General features: G+C 36.0%; 2 protein-coding genes across 2 annotated transcripts; both read right to left on the bottom strand.

Moving 5' to 3' along the window:
- Positions 1-2170: 2170 nt before the first annotated feature.
- On the bottom strand, positions 2171-11638 carry LOC113832331 (beta-defensin 110-like). Its single transcript, XM_027387491.1, has 2 exons — positions 11554-11638; positions 2171-2322 (listed from the first exon to the last, which is right to left on the bottom strand). The coding sequence occupies exons 1-2, from the start codon at positions 11636-11638 to the stop codon at positions 2171-2173; spliced, it is 237 nt and encodes a 78-aa protein (XP_027243292.1).
- A 2198-nt stretch (positions 11639-13836) lies between these two features.
- Positions 13837-18121, bottom strand: LOC100756066 (beta-defensin 17). The gene is made up of 2 exons (XM_027387389.1): positions 18067-18121; positions 13837-13979 (listed from the first exon to the last, which is right to left on the bottom strand). The coding sequence occupies exons 1-2, from the start codon at positions 18119-18121 to the stop codon at positions 13837-13839; spliced, it is 198 nt and encodes a 65-aa protein (XP_027243190.1).
- Between the last annotated feature and the right edge of the window lie 2069 nt (positions 18122-20190).

Genomic DNA, 20190 nt, shown 5'->3' with positions numbered 1-20190 from the left:
CAGGCTGTGCCCTCAGCCACAGCCACTAAGAGCACCAGCTGTGAACAGTCAATATTACCTTTTAAAAGGACAGTGTCTTCCTCCCATATCACCCCCCTCTCTCTGCTTCTCCGCCTGTCTCTCCCCACCTCTCTCTGCCTCTCTTTTCTATTCTGCTGCTCCTGTCCCCAACGAAAGTTCAACTGTCAGGAAATGAGAAATGGAAAAAGGAAAACAAGATAAAGATGACATCATCAAACACCAGAACATTCTCTAAGGTAACAAAATGTGTTGCATGTATTTCATAAGTCAATCAAAGAAACAAAATAAATTTATTAAAAGTATACCATTAATTAAAACATAGTCATAAAAACTCAGATGACATACATATAAGCAAAATTATGTGGAGTACTTATTAAATAAGCTTAATTAAACCAGTGATATGAACACTCAACTAGACGTGAAAAACACACAACAACTAGTAAAAGAAAAGTAAATCTTTGTTAAGGGGATGTAAAATGATATCATGTGCTATCATTAGTTCAAAGAAGCTTAGAGGGCCCATTTTAAGGTATAACATAGAATATTACAAGCAGAGAATACTTTAACAACTTTAAGACATTTCAAAATGATAAAATTATTATTAATTTATTAATAATAATAAATTATTATTCTCTTACTTATTAAGAGAAAGTAAAGGCAAAGTAGTCAAGTAGTCAGCATTGAATGCCGCACATACACACAAATGACAAAACACACCCAGCAATGTGTATTTATATATATTCACACACACACATGCATATGTGTGTGTATGTAACAAATGTAATAAAAGAAAAAAAGCCAGTTAACTTGAATGCGGTGGGGGGGGGGGGCAGAGGTAAAGCACAAGGGAGGGTAGCTGGGAGGAGCTTGAAGGAGGAAAATGAGTGACAAAGTGATGTCATTCTATTTGAATTAATAACATTAAAATCAAGAGAAGGTGAAAATTCTGAACATTTATCCATCTACTTACAGGCATTCAAACTATATGAACAAAAAGCTACTACAACTATCAAGAGAAATAATATCAAGTTAAAATTAGTAATAGCAATGTTCAAGTACCAAAACAACAATTAATAGATTATGTAGGTATTATATATGAAACACAGACCAGTTTTAGAAATTCTGAAATCATCCAAACAATATGGAACACTGGAATCTAGCCCCAGAGAATTTTCAGAATATGCATTTTCAAGAGAATAGAGCAACTGAGTAAAAACAAAGATGAAAGGCTGAGGTCAGCCTTATGTTATGTGTCTTGTAATGATGAGCAAAGAACAGAGTTTTCCTGACAGACAATGCAAAGACATTCCAATGGAATTTAAAACTAACACTGAATTTATGATGTATAAAGATTTACCTGATATTTTCTAAAAGATATATGTTATCAAGGAAGCACTTTACAATGCTCAATGTAATCATTTATTTGTCGTCAAGTTGAATATCAGCATCATACTTACTAGAGTGTGTAAAAGAGAGGAATGACTGGACTTCCTTCACAAGATAATGGAGGAAACACAACTTTATACTTATTAGGTTTAAAAATTTAAACTTTGCAAACAGGACTGGCAAGAAGGCTCAGATTGTAAAGGCTCTTGCCACCAACCATGATCCTTGGGACCTCCACTTGTGCATCATGCACACACACACACACACACACACACACACACACACACACACACACACACAAAGACACACACACAGAGAGAGAGAGAGAGAGAGAGAAACAGAGAGAGACAGAGAGAGACAGAGACAGAGACACAGAGAGATAGAGAGAGACAGAGACACAGAGAGTCAGAGACAGAGGTGATATAATTGTAGAGAACAGTTAGGTGGTTTATTTGAAAAGTTACTTGCATATCACCACTGCCTCAGCTATTTTCCAAGTAGTTACTTAAGAACCATAAAAGCAAACACACATCTACACAAAGTCCTAATAGAAATGTTCACAGAACTTTTATTGCAATAGAATATATGCAGAAATAATCTAGCTATTCTTCAAGGGATGCACAAAAGTTTATACTCCAGTGTGGCCATAGAATGGTTTACTTCTTAGTTCTCAAACATAATGGCATCTGGATACCAGCGGCAGCATGGATGAACATTTGAGTCAGGCTTGACTGAACCTCTTTTCCAGATTACACATTAACTATCACTTGTGTGAGGCAGTTTGTTTGCAGCACTGGTTCCTCCATCTGATGCAGTAGCCATAGTTATACTCATCCCCGTCACGGTAGGTCTTACACATTCCTCTCACCTTTTCACACCTCTCTAGTCTGTACTTTGGTGGCGTGTTACTTCTGGCTGCAACCAAGAAAAAGATATGAAAGTGGAAGGAAACTCTCTGGAAAGAGAAAGGAGATCAATGGGAGGAGACTAAAGAGGAAGCTGGAGATGAATATGGTCACAATTAAGCCCACTGCCATGGATAATCCACATTTCTTTGATGTCTATTTCTAAAAAAAAACATACATACATATGAAATTATAGATATATTCTTTTACTTGGGTTAAAAGATACATTATAATAATGAAATAACAGGGTCTGAGAAGAGGAGCAACTGTTCATTGTTTTCACAATTCAGTGGTTGTTTGAGGAATGGACAAAGCTACAAGCATCTTGTGTGACCCTCACCATCCTGGAACTCCTGGATCTACTTTTTTAAATCCTCCATTTACTAAACCAAGCTACTTGTCCACTCACTTATTAAACCAATATTTATACTTTTACAAGCTTGTAAATACTGCATTTTACCACTTTAAAGAAAATGTCATTGCTTTTCATATCTGTGCCAAAAGGCTTTGTTGTTCATTGTTATTAATGTTAAGATTGAATTTTTATTTAAAATAGATTCTTCTCTCACATAATACTTCACAACCATAATTTCCCCTCCCTCCACAACTCTGAGCTCCCCACATTTCCTTTTCTCCCAGATCCACCCCTTCCCCATTTCCTCTTCAGATACGAGCAGACCTCTAAGAGAGGACAGCCAAACAGTACAAAACAAGGCACAATACTACAAGACAAAATCCCTCATGTGGAGGCTGGATGAGGCAACACAACAGGAGGTAAGGGTCTCAAGAGCAGGCAAAAGAGTCAGTGATACACCCATTCCTACTTTTTGGAGTCTCATAAGAACTCCAAAGTTAATAGCTATAACATATACACAGAGGGCCTGGTGCAGACCCATGAATGTCCTTTGCTTGCCATTTTACAAATTACTTTTTATTTTTTTGAGATTATAAAATAATTACATTTTTTCTCCCTCCCCTTTCTTTACTCTAAACCCTTTTACATACCCTTCCTTGCTCTCTTTCAAATTTATGGCCTACTACTTAGTTGTATATATATTTAAAATATGTGTGCTATATAACCTATATTCATCCAGCCTAAACCAAAACCCTTATATGATAATTTGCTTTGTTATGATCTTGACTCCTTACTGATGTAGTCAAGTAATAGCAGCCTAGTGGTCATGCAAGACTTACTGACAAAGTCAGTTACTGGGGAGACTAAAGTGCTTCCCATGTATAAATAAATGTAAATGTAGCTGTGCATTTATGAGATTGATGTGCTACCTACATTGCTAATGAGGCTCCTTGGTTGTGCATTTATTTACAGATGAAAACTCACATTGTGTGGTTTTAATGGACTGTCTAAAGCAATAAAATGACATTCTGAGACACCAAAATCACTATTATGTATGTTAAACTATATATATATATATATATATATATATATATATATATGTATATATATATATAATGCTTTTATACAGAAAACTATGATAAAGGTATGCAAGGTCTGTTATTTCAGGATTCTATTGTTAAGAAAGTAATCTACAATGCAACTTTTTCCTTTAAAACAAAATTACCTTATAGTCAGACTTGTATTTTCCCAGTTTTATCAGTGTACTTATTTGGAGGCCACCATTCCACTTATGAAAGACATTTAAATGATACTAATAAGATCTATATATTAATTAATACCCATAATAGAAAAGACAATGTAAAACAATTCACTCAGTGTTTGGAAATAAACATAACCATATATAGGCTTAAATTATGCAACTTCAGAGAAGGCCCTGCCAGTTCAGAATCTAAATGAAATTCATCTGGCTCCCACTGGGTAAGACAGGGGTTTTGTGACTTCCATATATGCTCTGGGTGAGAAAAGGCCCAAGTGTAAGGAACCCTACTAAACTAGCCTTACCACACTGCATGGTTTTGGTGGAAAACAGGAAGTTAAATGAAAGAAAAGACAGGCAAGAGAGACAGGTGTTAAAGGTAGGTTCTGGCCACTGGCTTATTTCAATGAAATTGAAACTTTTCAGAACTATGGTTAGTAAGACTTAAGGTAATGAAAAGTATGCTTGATGACTGTATTTCAGACTATCTTTAAAACTATTGCTGGGACTTTAATAAATTAACAAATTAACTAACATTCCTGAGCCATTTTATCTTGTCAGCCACCAATCTGCAAAGAATTTTTTCAGATGCCATAAACTCACAAAAGAGTGACTTATCTTAATCATTACATAAATTCATTGATATTTTGTTTTATCATTATTTGAAAGAAAAAGAGTAACAATCAAATTCTATAAAGTCATATGATCTGGAAACAAATGCTGTGTGTTAAAAATGAGTTTTGTTATTTCTCTCTGTGTGTGCCTGTGTGCATTTATATGCAGCTGCATATATACATGTATGAGCATGTGTGTGGAAGCCTGAGGCTAAATTCATGTGTTTTTCCACCTTTCATTATTGAGGCAGAGTCTCACTGAATCCAGAGCACACCACTGGTTATTATAGCTAACTAGATGAAGGTAGGGATCCCCTGCTAATCTAGCCTAAGCTCTGGGAATATAGGTATGCTGCCACACATCTCTAGTCTTTATATGGTGTTGAGGATCAAACTCTGGTCCTTATATTTGAACAAAAAGATTTAACAATTTAATCACTGAGTCGTCCCCAAGACACATTTTGAAAATTAAATTCTGAGTTGCATATTATGTAGCACAGAAGAGTTACAAATTTACCATACATGCATTTGGGAAAAGATTGAGAGCCTTTAGTAGTCTTATGAATATTTATTAGTTAACATACATGCAAAAATGTATAACGCTATATAAACAGGATCCATGAACACAAGAATGTTCCTGTGAGGTGACTGGAATTAATGACACCTATAATATTAAAATCAAAAAAGTGGATTGTGGAGTACAGGTTTTCAAAGTATGACCTGATGATTCTCTGGATTTCCTCGGTGTCCGTTGTTATGTTCCCCTCTTCAATTCTGATTTTCTTAATTAGCATGCGCTCTCTCTCTCTCTGCCTTTTGGTTAGTTTGGATAAAGGTTTATGTATCTTATTGATTTTCTCCAAGAACCAACTCTTTGTTTCATTGATTCTTTGTATTGTTTTCTTTGTTTCTACGTCATTGATTTCAGCCCTCAATTTGATTATTTCCTGGCATCAACTCCTCCAGGGTGTTTCCTTCTTTTTGTTCTAGAGCTTTCAGTTGTGCTGTTAATTCTCTAGTGTGACTATTCTCCAGTTTGTTCATGTGGGCACCAAGTGCTATGAATTTTCCTTTTAGAACAGCTTTCAAAGTATGCCACAAGTTTGGGTATGTTGTATCTTTCTGGGGGAGCAAGAAGGTTGACTTGGGGCAAAAATAGAGGAGAGCGGGATGAGAGATACCATAATAGCGGGAGCCATTATAGGTTTGAGGAGAGATCTGGCACTAGGGAGATTTACAGAGAGCTACAAGGATGACACCAAGTGGCTATCTAAGTAATAGTGGAAAGGCTACTTTAAATGCCTTCCCCTGATAATGAGATTAACTTATATGAATAACTTATATGCCATTCTAGAGCCTTCATCCAGCGGTTGATGTTAGCAGAAGCAGATACCCACAGCTAAACATTGCTAATCCTTGCAATGCAGTTGCAGAGAGGGAGGAGTGATGAGCAAAGGGGTTAAGACCAGGCAGGTTAAAACCATGGAAACAGCTGACCTGGACAAGGGGGAGCTCATGGACCCTAGACTGATGGTTGGGACTCCATCAGGGGACTGATCCAGAACCCCCTGAATGCGGGTGTCAGTGAGGAGGCCTCAGCAATTTTTGGAGCCTCTGGTAGTAGATCAGTATTTATCCCTATTATACCAATGGACTTTTGGAGCCCATTCCACGTGGAGGGATGCTCTCTCAGCCCGGACACATGGGGGAGGGCCTACGCCTTGCCCTGGATATGACAGAATTTGGGGATACCCCATGGAGGGCCTTACCCCCCCTGGAGAGGAGAGCAGGGTTGGGGTTGGGGGTTGGTAGGGGCAGGAGAGGAGGGGAGGGAGAGTTAGTTGTGATTGACATATGAAACAGACTTGTTTCTAATTTAAATACAAATAAATTAAAAAATAAAATCAGGTGGTGTGGATTGTAGGCTCGTAATCCTTTGCTCTATGTCTAAAATCTATTTATGAGTGAGTACACACCATGTTTGTCTTTTTGTGACTGGGTTACCTCACTCAGGATGCTTTCTTCTAGTTCCATCTATTTGCCTTCGAATTTAAAGATTCCATTGTTTTGTTTTGTTTTTTTCCCCGCTGAGTTAACATTGTGTAAATGTACCACATTTTCTCTATCCATTCTTCATTTGAGGGACATCTAGGTTGCTTCTAGGTTCAGGCTATTACAAATAATGCTGCTATGAGCATTGTTGAACGGATAGATGTCCTTGTGGTATGAGTGTGCATCATTTTGGTAGATGCCTAAGAGTGGAATTGCTGGATCTTGTGGTAGATTGATTCCCATTTTCTTGAGGAATCTCCATACTGATTTCCAAAGTGGCTGTGTGAGTTTTCATTCCCACCAGCGGTGGAGGAGTGTTCCTCTGTCTCCATATCCTCTCCAGCATAAACTGTCATTGGTGTTTTTGATTTTGGCCATTCTGACAGGAGTAAGATGGTATCTCAGAGTTTTTTTTTTTTCTTTTTGATTTGCATCTCCCTGATGGTTAAGGATGTTGAGAACTTTCTTATGTGTCTTTCAGCCATTTTAGATTCCTCTATTGAGAATTCTCTGTACCCCACTTTTTAATTGGGTTATTTGGTGTTTTCAAAACCAACTTCTTGAGTTCTTTGTAAATTTTGGAGATCAGCTCTCTGTTGGATGTGGGGTTGGTGAATACCTTTTTCCATTCTGTGGGCTGGCATTTGTCTTGCTGACAGTGTCCTTTGCCTTACAGAAGCTTCTCAGTTTCAGGAGGTCACATTTATTACAATGTTGGTGCTACTCATGTTATGTTCAGGAAGCAGTCTCCAATCCACACTGCCAGAGAAGCTAGGAAACAAGGAGGACTCTAAGAGAGACATACATGGTCCCACAGAGAAGGGGAAAGGTACAAGATCTCCTGAGCAAATTGGGATCATGGGGGGAGAAGAGAAGGGGCTAGGAGAATGAGAAGTGGAAAAGAAGAGGGGTGAGGACACATGAGGGAGCAGGAATGTTGAGTTGAGGAAGAATAGAGGAGAAAAAGATAAGAGAATGCCATAATACAGGGAGCCATTATAGGTTTAAAGAGAATTTAGGTACTAGGGAAATGTCTGGAGATCTACAAGGATGACAGCAACTAACAATCTAAGCAGCAGAGTAGAGGCTACCTTAAATGGCCTCCCCTGATAATGATATTGATGTCTAAGTTATATGCCATCCTATTGCCTTCATCCAGCAGCTGGTGGACATAGAAGCAGACACCCACAGCTAAATACTGAACTCAACTGGAATCAGTTGCAGAGAAGAAGGAGAGATCAGCAAAGGGGTCAAGAACAGGGATGTGAAACGTACAGAAACAGCTGAGCTGAACAACGGGGAGCTCTTGTTTCCCAGACTGATAGCTGGGAAACTAGCATGGGACTGATCCAGACCCCATGAAAGTGGGTGTCCGTGAGGAGACCTCAGACATCTATGGGGCCTCTTGTAGTAGCTTAGAACTTGTCCTTAGCGTAGGAATGGACTTTGGGATAATATTCCACATAGAGTGATACTTCCTGAACCTAGACACATGGAGGCGGGCCTAGGCCCTATCCCAAAGGATATGACAGACTCTGAAGACCCCCTATGGAAGGCCTCAGCCTCCCTGGGGAGCAGAAAGAGTATGGGATAGGTAGGGTGTTAGTTGGGGGTGGGGCAGGGGCGGAGGAGAGGGAACTGGTGATTGACATGTAAAACAATTTTGTTTCTAATTTAAATAAAAAATTGTAGGAAAATTGTCTAAAAAATCAAATCAAATCAAAAGAGGTGGCAGGTAAAAGTACATATAGGATTCCTTCACTCATTCATTCTGAAGTACTTCTTGTAAAGTACTAGAGAAAGAGGGCTGATGATAACTAACTTTGATGAAAAGAGAGAAACCTCAAATTCTGATTTGGTATCTTTGTCAGAAAGATATATTTAGAAGCTTTGTAGAAGTCTTTATCATAAATATGATCGAAGGTTATAGTAACCTTCATTTGTCAGTGAGAGTCCTGTCTGAACCTTCACAGGAACACCTTGTAGACAATTAGGAATTAAAAACCCAGTATATCTGATTCAATACTAGTTTCTAGTGTTCCTCAGGGATTGGGTTCTTTGTTCTCTCAGGAGGAATGCCACCTTTCTTCCCCCCCCCCTCTCTCTCTCTCTCTCTCTCTTCTCTCTCTCTGCCTTGCTCTCTCTCACATATATATATATTATAAATTTAAAATTTGTGCATATATCGTATGAATATATCTTTCTACTTGATAGCAAGTTACTTTCCTGTTAATGACTTTTCCCTTAGTCTGTGATTCCCTCAAAAAACAGAGGCAGAACTGAAAATTTGTAGAGGTAGGTTTGAGAAACAATGTACTTATGTAAGGTGTGTGTTAACACTTAAGACAGAAGAAAGTTTATTGAGAAGGTAGACTTTGGATAACATGCTCCTTCAAAATAAAATAACTGTGGGGTAAACCTCTATATAGTCTATTTATTGTAATAAACTAGACACATTTTGTGAAATTTTAAAAGGTATTATGTAACAAAGCATGTGAGCAACTTGTGTAATATAAAAATTATTAAGAAATCAAAATTAGAGTACTTCAAATACATTTGTGTTTATTTCACTTTTGGATTCACAGTAAATTTTGACTTTAAATGAAACATTGTTAGTCAGTGTCTAAGCCTTGCAATGGAGGTGCAGATGCAGTTTTAAACTGTGCTGTCTTCTCTACAGTATAAGCACAAACTTCTAATTATGATGCCTTGGTAACTGTATTGACAATATGTCCCTCCATCCTGGATTTATTTTATTTAATTTTTGGCAATTTCTTTTTTAAATTTTTTTAAAAGAAATTTTATTTAAATTAAAAAGAATCTTATTTTACATACCAATTCCAGTTCCCTCTCCCTCCTGTTCTCTCATGCCCTCCAGTAACCCCCATCCCACCCTCCATCCACTCCCCAGGGAGGGTTAGGCCTCCCAGGGGGGATCATCAATGTCTGTCACATCATTTGGCGCAGGACCTAGGCCCTCCCCCATGTTCTTGGCTGAGAGAGTTTCCATTCATAATGAATGGACTCCCAAAGCCCATTTGTTCACTAGGGATACATCCTGGTTCCACTGCCAGAGGCCCCATTGACTGCCCAGGCCTCCCAACTGACACCCACATTCAGGGGTCCTGATTCTGTCCTATGTTCATTCCCCAGCTGTCAGACAGAGGTGCCTTGAGCTCCCACATGCTTGGGTCAGTTGTTTTTGTGGGTTTCCCCAGCATGGTCTTTATCTCTGTGCTCATCAAGTAAATTGCTTAAACACGTATATTCAATATAGGTTCATCTGGAAAAGTGAGTAGGTATGAAAACAATAGACAAAGGACAGAATTTTTATACTTAATGAAACTACTCACAGTCTATCTTCAGCTCACTGTTTGTTATTTGCTGTGTATATAAATAAAGTATTCTTTATGGTTTTTTTCTGGACTACACAGTATAGTTTATAATAATTTCCAGCTTCACAACAGTTTGTACAATCACATGAAATGATAATATCCATGTATATATTCTAGTTTATATTTCACAAATAAGTTTTTCATTTTTCTTACTATAGAAGTAAGGTTTGTGACATGTTAAACTCATCTTTTAAATTTACATTTGTAGTTTTATATAAAGCATCTTTAAAAAAAAACAAAAACTCACATGCCTTTTTTTAGTAACTAGGTTATGCTGGGTCTTGTACTAGATGGGGACAGAAAACAAATGTTGGTGAATGCAGGTGGGCAACTGTGCGTAAAAGTTGTTAAATGGAGACTAGGTCTAAATAAGTTACCAAGGAGTTTGGTAAAGAATAGAATTTACACATTTTAGAGAATACCATGAAAAATTAGGATGAGACAGTCTAATTCTTTTTTAGATAAGAGAGTCAAGAACAATTGGACTAATCAAGAAAAATCACATAATGTGACTGAATTTTCAAGTTAATTTTGAGTCATGCACAGTAAAAAGCTACATGAATCAATAGGAGAATTAAGAACAATGGAAGTGAAAGAGGGACTTTGTGAATAACATCACATCTAACTGACTTCTGTGCTTTTAAAAATTCCATCACAGCATCTAATCTAGTTTATAATTCCAGATCCTTTAAAATAAAATCTCCAGTCCTAGCTATTCTCACTTTTTTTTTGTTTTAGTAACACAATTGAACATTTTAAAGAGACTTCCTGCCGGGCATTGGTGGCACATAACTTTGATCCCAGCACTCAGGAGGCAGAGGCACAAAGAGGATCTCTGTGAATTTGAGGTCAACCTGGTCTGCAGAGCGATTGCCAGGATAGGCTCCAAAGGTACAGAGAGAAATCCTGTCTCCAAAAAACAAAAAACAAAAATAAATAAATAGATAGATAAATAAATCAAGAGACATCCTAAGGCTTTTTGCACTGTATGAACTTGGCTGCCAACATCTATATCTGTGCATTCTACCACTCCCAATTAACAATGGCACAGTCCCCATGCTCTGTGAAATCATGAACACATTGACTGAAACTAGTTGCTCTCCTATTGCACCAATTCAAAATGTAACCATATTTAACACAGCCAGAAGTTTTCTGTCTTCTCCACTTCTAAAATCTCTTCTATCTTTCCAAGTTCAGGTACACAGAACTATGTGAGTAATCCAACTCAAATTTGTTATCCTTTCAATAAATGACAAAATTTACTTTGTGAGTGCCCAGACAAGAAATCTTGGGGTATTCCTTGTGCCCCACTTTGTCAATCTCTGATAAACTCCAGCTACTTCCACCTAACGTATCTAGCATGTGTGTGTGTGTGTGTGTGTGTGTGTGTGTGTGTGTGTGTGTGTGTGTGTGTGTGTGTGTGCATGTACACATGTGCGTATGATGTGTACCTGCATGAATGTGTGGGTGTGTGCACATGGGCAGAGCTAAAGAAGAACATGAGATGCCTTCCTCTGTAGTTTCCTTATTCCCTGAGGAAAAGTCTTCACCTGAACCTGCACCTCACCTTTCTCCAAATCGGCAGGCCAGCAATCTCTCAGACTCTGCCTCACTCTCCTCACAATCCTACGTTTACAAGCACAGATAGCCATGCTCAGTTTTTAATTCTGATATAAATGGAAAATACATAAAATATTTCCTCAATGTCCCCTTCAAGTTTCTAGCCTGCTCATCTTGAGCTAAAGACCTTGGGCAGTGGCTTCCATGTACACATGAAACAGTATGGTTCAGAATTTGAGAGGGATTTTATTTCTCCCAATGGAGCACTAAAGGGTGGGTAGGGCATGCAGTCTGCTTTAAATGTAGAGATAGCTCCTTTGTTGTTTGGACAACTTCCAATCATCTTCAACTTCTTGGTAGTCTCTAATAAGCTGAATTGTGATGTTCCCCATATTGATAGCATATTACATCTCTAGCAGAAGGCTTGTGGTAGTAATGAGTTGGGTAAAATCACAACTATTCATTTTACAATCATAATTTTCTAATCTCTTACTTAATGTGATTCATCTATTCATTGCAGAAAATGTAGTTCAAATTTTCCAGAATTATCAAAATGTCCCAAGCTAATATATGCAAATATAATAAAGTTGTGAATGGATAATTATTCTTACTACACACAAAAAAATGTTATTTCTGACCACATGACAATGTTAGTCGTTAATTGTTTCCATTTAAAATTTTGATTTCTGTGAGATTGGGTGCTTTGTGTCTACATGTGTTTCACTTCTCAAAGGAGATATTCATCAATGTATGTGGGCATATTGATTTTTTTGCCTTTAAAAGAACAAGTGCTGTTGACATCTATTGGGTAGAAGGCCAAGATACTGTGACATGTCCTGCTAGTTGACATGCAATATAACAAGTAGCTTTTGTAAAGAGAAGTGTCCAGACCACAATATCAAGAGTGTCAAGGCAGAGAGAGACTGCAGCAAATGACTACCACAAGATTTAAAATCTTTTCAGAGTATATGTTGCAAGAAAGCACATGTAATAATCTGGCAGTTGAAAGATATTAAAATCTGAAAAAGGAAAATATACAAAAGCTCCAATGTGTACTTAGAAAACAATTGCTTCATTATGAAACACATGTATTTGGTGAATTAAAATATTTAAAATTGATCTCTCTCTCTCTCTCTCTCTCTCTCTCTCTCTCTCTCACACACACACACACACACACACACACACACACACACACACCCTTATATTGCAGTTTAACCTCTGAAGTGGCACCTAACTCCCACCATGTGTTTGACACTGTTGTAAGTACTGTTTAGCATGGATTTGTTCACATATGTCATCTGTATTTGCTGTATTTGGATACAGGAATGAACTCACAGAGAGGTAACAATAAAATAAATTATTATTTCCTATCTCTTTCTGATTCAAATTTTCACCCACATGTATGTCTTCAATAATGTCCCTTTCCCTTAATTAATTTACCAAAATCTTTTCTATTTTATTGGGTGAGGGAATGTTTCACAAGAATTTTGATTTGATGCAAATTGCTAAATTGTATTGCTATGTCAATAACAAAAAATAGGAATTTGGAGTGGATGCTATATGGATTTTTGTGTAGATTTACACATCAGAATTTTGTTGCACTCAGAGGGAGTAGAGAAACTAAGACTGAATAGTGGTGAAAAATGAAGATGAGTGTTTCTTCCTTATGTAATATCAGTTCTTTGGAATAAAGATCAAATTAAACTATTGGGAAGAGTTTATATATACAAAATAACTATGCCTACATAATATGCCTATCTGAAATGCCCCTCATCCTTTTTATTCACATTTCTCTCCACTAAATAATAAACATGAGCAGACACCAGTGGAAATGTGAATGTTCTCTGTTGCCTTGTTTCTATGCCCTAGTTATTCTCTTACTTAAGTCATTTGTATCTTGTGAGAATGATCTGTGTTCTCAGTGTCTAGTCTCCAAGCCTACTAGTTCATACATTTTCAGTGGGGGTAATAAATTAACAGTGCATATCTATTGGAGATAATGTCCTTTCTTTGACTTAGGCTTTGCCATCATCTTACTATATTAACTATCACAAGACACAAAATTCTGAGTACGATTGGAAGAATGTGCACAATATTGACTCAGCTTCTTTCTGAATATACCAATTACTATGTAATCTAGAACCACCTATGAATGATTCAGGATTAAATTTTATTTCATTCTTTTTGCTTTATCAAGGCACACATATCTTGAGAGTTTTCCTGGGAAGAATTGATTAGACTTGTTCTTCTTCTTGGGTTATGTGTATCTTTTCATCCACCATCTTTAATTCTAGATGCAGCAGTGACTTCCAGGTCTTATGCAGAAAGCAATTCTATGTTCATTTGCAGTGCACTGGGTTTTACAGTGACCTTTACCCAGTCTGCACGCAGTCCTCAAATCCAAGCTACCATACTCAGGAAGCCACCTTTTGGCTGTAACAAGGAAAGAATGGCTGGAATTAGGAAATGATATATGACATACCCATAAGGAGAAAGTTCTAGAAACAAAAGATTATAGCGTGACTGTTCTCAGCTGCTGGGGAATGTTTAAGTGAATTCACTGTTGCCTTATATGAAGGATATCCTAGACTTCAGAAAGTATCATGGAACTAAGTAGGTGTCCACAAATGACTGGGTGATGGCTCAAGTAAAGTTCCTGAAGACAACGATGAATGGGGTCCTGATTTACGTTCTGTCTGGCTTTCTCTCTGCAGCTGTCCATGCCCTTTTCTACTCTCATAATTAATCAACCCTAGTCTTATACCTTATAAGGCCTTACTGAAAACTATTACCAAACTTCATTGCAACTTAATTTTAACTTTCAAAAATATTTAGAATTAGGCAATGGTATACATTTTTTCAAATGTTCACAACTTTTCCAGACACTTTGTGAATTTCTTTCCCAAATATATGAACTAAATTATATCTGTATGTAACAAAAGCATTGGTCAAAGAGAAAAGGGGAGAATAGGGAAAGGGAAGAGGGGAGGGGGAGAAAGCAACATACATACACACACACACACACACACACACAGAGAGAGAGAGAGAGAGAGAGAGAGAGAGAGAATATGCATTCATTTTCACCCTTATATGATTTCTAAAATTATTACAACACTTCTGAAAGAATAGTTGTTTAAAAGACATTCTTCAGATTTCTGTCTGTTGTGTTAAACTTGGTAAGGAATGAAATGTGCTTAGGCACCAAATCCACCCTGCCACTCTTTTATGGTGTACAGTTCCATTGGCACATAATTCCTTATACACTTTCTATAAATGCTTTCATATTTCAATGAGAGTTGAGCTTATAGGCTGCATGAAACCTGAAGTATTTACTTACTTTATTCTAGGGAAAAAGATGTTTACTAACTCCTGTTTTGCTTTCAATTCCTTTTGAATCAGTAAAAAAAGAAATGTTTGAAAAATTTGTAGCTGGAGTTATGATCAGATTCTACCAGTGTTGATATTCTGCCATGGTGAACTTTGTCATGTCTTTGTCTAGAATTGCAAAACTGAAATTAGAGTTCTTTTTTTTTTCAGACAGGATTTCATGAAAATCAGGCTGACTTCAAAATTACTACATAGCCTGGGATGGACTTGAACTCCCGATCCCCTTGATGCTGCCTCCCCAGTGTTGAGTTTATACAATTTTGCTACTCTAAGAGGTGGTTAGTTTGTATAAAATAGAAATAACTCTTGGGAGTTTTGGCAGGCCCTAGGGTAGGCTTCTCATCCTAAGTAAAGTTGAATTTGTGGTTGAGCAAATCTTTGTCTCGAGGGGCTTATTCTGTGCAGTGTGGGTGATTTAGCAGGCTTTCTGAACTTTATCCAACAGTTGCCAGTAGTACAGACTATGACAAATGTTCTCCAAGCATTTCTTAATGTCTTCTCTGGTGCAATGTCACTGCTAATGGACAATCAGTGTTTTAATAATACTGTGAAAAGACAAATAAATAGTCCTTTGTCTTCAATGCATGAATCACATATTGTCCTCACTCTGAAGCATCTGCTTATGTCTTTCAGAAGAATCCCTTTGCATTTCTTTATCATGAGAGAATCATTTGTACTGTTCTAACAGCCTCAGATGATAGAGCATGTCTTTAAGTACATGAATCTCAATTAATTTATAAGATAAATCTATACAGAATTATTTTCCAAATAATTCTTCACCTACAACTTCTTTTCATTTTTATTTGTTTATTTTATTCTTCAGATTACCATGAATGTTTGGGGGTATCAGGGAAAAAAGGCAATGTGATCTCTTTGATACAAAATATGCTGTCCTGTATTCAGAACATATGTCAAATTTTAAATAAAAATGTGCATTGATAATAAAAAATTTCCAATTTTTCAGAAAAATGAAAATAGTGGAACAATAAAAAGTATCACATCTCTAGAGTTTATATGCATTTATTGTGTCTAAAAAAGCAGACAAAAAGTTTCACAAATGGAATTTGTGTTGCATAGAAGTTTTAAGGACATTAATAAATGGTAGTATAATGATATTTCAGCTTTGAATAAGAATTTTCATGTAAATAATATTTAAGTTTAAAGACTCAGAGGTTGGGGAGGATCAAATCAAAACACTCTGGACACTTGTGATTATCTGCCCAAACCTGGGCAATTTCAAGCCAAATGGCCCTGCATGGAGCCCAACTATTGGCTGAGGAGCTATTGGCAGTTCACAGCTTCTGAGAGGAGTGTTTTTTTAAGAGTGAGTGTCTGGTTGGTTGGTTATACTCTGGTAGAAGTCTCCACACCCGAGTACATAGAAATCACAAATTTCACTCAGTGGGTTATATTTTCCTTATGTGTTTGTATGTGTGCCCCTGCAATAGTAGTTTATGTGCACCGCATATATGAATCAGGTGAATATAGAGGCCAGATAGATCTCTTAGATTTGGGGTTGTAGGTAGTCTTGAGCTGCCCAATGTGGGTGCTTGGAACCGAGGAACTGAACTCAGGTCCTCTGTATGAATGAGAAGCATTCGTAAGCACCAGTGATATATGTTTTTTTATTCAGTTTCTTTCTCCTACCATAATTTGGTGAACTACAAAGTAAAAGAAAGCCTATTAATTGCCTTTCTTAAAAAATTATAGTATGTGTCTCCTGATAGTGAAAAGAAAATAATATTCAGACAGTGACAATTGTGTATTTCATAGTATTTTTGTTAGTAATAATAAGAGTTCTCTATAGGATTAGTTCATGTATAATTTGAAAACAATCATACTCTTTGAAAGTAAAAGAAAACTACATAAGATTATTGACCCACAATATAATTTATGCTACTCTATCATTTAAGTGACTTATAATTTCTTAGCTTGTATTGCATGCAAATTTTTCATTTTGTTCAAGGAATGGATAAGTAACTTGGGTTACTAGTAAGGACACCTGAAGAGGTATGTTGTATATAGGCTTGAAATACATTTATATAATTATTTACTTGTATTAATTATTGCAGAAAAGATAGGCAAATGACCTATTATGTATTAGAGTCCATATGAAGCCTGTGTTATGTAATGGCTACTAGGCTAGACTGTTTAAAATGAATAAATGAGTTAATTTATTAATATAAAATAAATAAATAAATTGAAGTCAGCATTCTTAGTTTGCTTTGCTACAGTTAATACATACATATAACTTCATAAGAAGACCAATATTTTACTGTATACCTGCTGGGAAAAGGTAGTCCTTCAGAGAAATTTTCCACCAAAATACAGTAGGTGGTAATGATGAGAAATACTTAAAAGAAAACCATCAAGGGGTGTAATTGGCTTGTAATTCTGAGAAAAGAATACCAAAAAACACTTTACTAATACTCTATTATTGTAGAGTACAAAAAATAAGTTAAATATTCTAACACTGAGCTATTTATACTTTACAGTTGATAATGCTCAATACTAGTTTCCCAAAGAGGTATAAATCTATCAAGAATGAATAGTTGATATATATTTCTAGATAAACATAATAGGATGAATATGGTTGTTTTAATTTTAAACTTTGTGTGATCATTTTAGATTTTAACATATTGGAGTCTAAACATGGTACAGTCCAATGCCACCATGTGTCATATCTTGAAAATGAATGATAATATCCATAAACAGAAAGAAATTAATGTTAATAAAATATTATTGGCTAAACTACATTTTCTTCATATCTCACTGGGTTTTCCACTAGTAACCATTTTCTGTTGCAATTCAAAAATTCCATAGTAAATCTGGAAAAACAATATTCTCTTTCTTACTTTAAAAAATATTTTTAGGCTGGGCGTTGGTGGCTCACACCTTTAATTCCAGCACTCGGGAGGCAGAGGCAGGCAGATCTCTGTGAGTTCAAGGTCAGCTTGGTCTACAGAGTGAGTTCCAGGATAGGCTCCAAAGCAATGCAGAGAAACCCTTTCTCAAAAAACCAAAAAATAATAAATAATAAATAAAAAATAAAAAAAAATATTTTTAACAAACAGCAACTGATATCTTCATAAACCCATTTCTAAAATGCCCCTGAAAAATGCTTGCATATTACCTGTTAAAATTGTCACCCACAAGAGCAGAATAAAGAAAAAGAGATGAATCTTCATGGTACCGTTTCTTAGGCAAGAAGTGACAACTGATCTTTGAAACTGATCTTCCTTTGAAAGTCAGTTTGTTTTGCAATCAGGAAGCAATAAGCACTTTTATTTATAGATCTTCCTGGAAAGGATGTTTAACTACTGAAGCATGTAAAACCTAAAACTATTTGTATGCCTGGGAGAATTGTGCCATTTTCAAAGATTATATTCATAAAATTATTACTAGTAAATTTCCTCAGGAGAGCAAAACCAGCTTGGATTAGTCTTAATGGAACTTCCTAATAATCAACTTTTTGTGAACTGTTTTAATAAAGAATATTTGTTTAAAATGATTGCGAAAATGCTAATGTTGAAAATTACAGCTACAAGGCCCTTACTTATATGGTATTTGTTTGCTAACTACTCAAAGGTACCTATTATTAAGTCATTCAGTGTTGTTTCAGGACATTAGAACTGGATATTATGATTGAATTCTTGTGTTTTACTATTTAAAACAACTATAGGCCCTGAGACCCAGTGATTGTTTGAATTATAAGATGCAATCATTTGTATATAAGATGAAGAGGAATTCTGTATTCACTGTTGATTTGGGGGAAGACTTCCACACATTTTAATGATAGCTTATGAATTTTTTAACCACTACCCATTCAATTTCAACCTTCAAAATCTAATACTTTTCATCATTCATTTTATGGACCTGAAAGTGATGTCAGATTCAATCTACATGCTTTTAACATCTTTATTTTACATATGGTAAAATGAAATTGCTGGCAATTGACCCAGCTTACAGAAGATGATATTGTGAGAAATGGAAAAAGGGATTCTCCTACCACAGTGTCAGTTCAAGTAAAATACTGGGGCTGTTGTTCAATCAAGATGACTAGTTCAATCAAGATTTCAGAGCCTCCAGGCCACTTGCTCCATGTCTGATTTGGTAGTTGCAAATAGAGGTTCAGAATTTGCTTTTCTAATAAGACTAGGAAATATTATTGTTATGAAAATGGGATGTACATAACACTGGTAGATCTAATCCAATTATTCCACACAAATAATAAATATATGATAGAAAGAATAGAACAGATTCATAAAGATTATGGAGCTGGTTTGAGATATTTATCCAACCACAAGTGAGACAAGGGAAACAAAAATAGTTGAACTTACAAATCTGATGATAATACTTGTAACAAATGCTTCACACTATAAAATTATATTGGAAACTAGAATATAAAGCCAAAAGTCAAAGAAGGGGTTCAGGTTCTATGGAAGAATAGTTTCTTCCTGAGAAAGAATAAAGCATGGAGAAGTAATTATTTTTTCACTGGAAAACAAGTTCATTGCTGTTTTACCATGTAGCATTTAATATATGGATATTATGGAGTATTGACATTTAAAATTCACTAGTTTATTTCTAATTACATTAATTACTGGACACATAGGATACCATGAAAACATTTATACTTTGGAAAGTAGTGTACTGGTGTAGCTTGAATATAAAATGCAGATGAATAAAAACCTAACAGGAGGACATTTACCCATCCCCTTGCCATTGTTAATATTTTAAAGAGTTACAAAGAAATCACATACAGCCATCAACCAAATAGAACTAGAGTGATGTTAAGATGTTATGATAAACTTGGTTGTAAGAAAAAAATTACTATGAGAATTATGACATCATGTAATGATAAAGTATTAGTCCATCAATAGCATGTCTACATACATGTATACACTAACATACAATCCTTAAAATACATTGAATGTAGAACTGAATGTGGCAAAACTGAATGAAGAAATGAAGAGGTAATGAATATAATGATACTAGGAGCAGCAATGCTCCACTTTTAATATTGAATTCTGTAAGTTGAATTGGTAAAGAAACAATATTGACACATCAGAAGAATTTTCAAACCATCAAAAAGCAAAACACACACACACACACACACACACACACACACACACACACACACACACACACACTAAAATATATATTCTTCTCCACAGGTGATGGAACATCTCTCAAGCAGCCAATATACTAGGACACAAATAGGTACAAACAAATTTTGAAATTAAAATTATGTATT

Source organism: Cricetulus griseus (genome assembly GCF_003668045.3).
Source record: "Cricetulus griseus strain 17A/GY chromosome 1 unlocalized genomic scaffold, alternate assembly CriGri-PICRH-1.0 chr1_1, whole genome shotgun sequence".
Lineage (NCBI taxonomy): Eukaryota > Metazoa > Chordata > Mammalia > Rodentia > Cricetidae > Cricetulus > Cricetulus griseus.
Note: the sequence above shows the minus strand (reverse complement) of the source record. Positions and strands in the feature narration are given on the sequence as shown.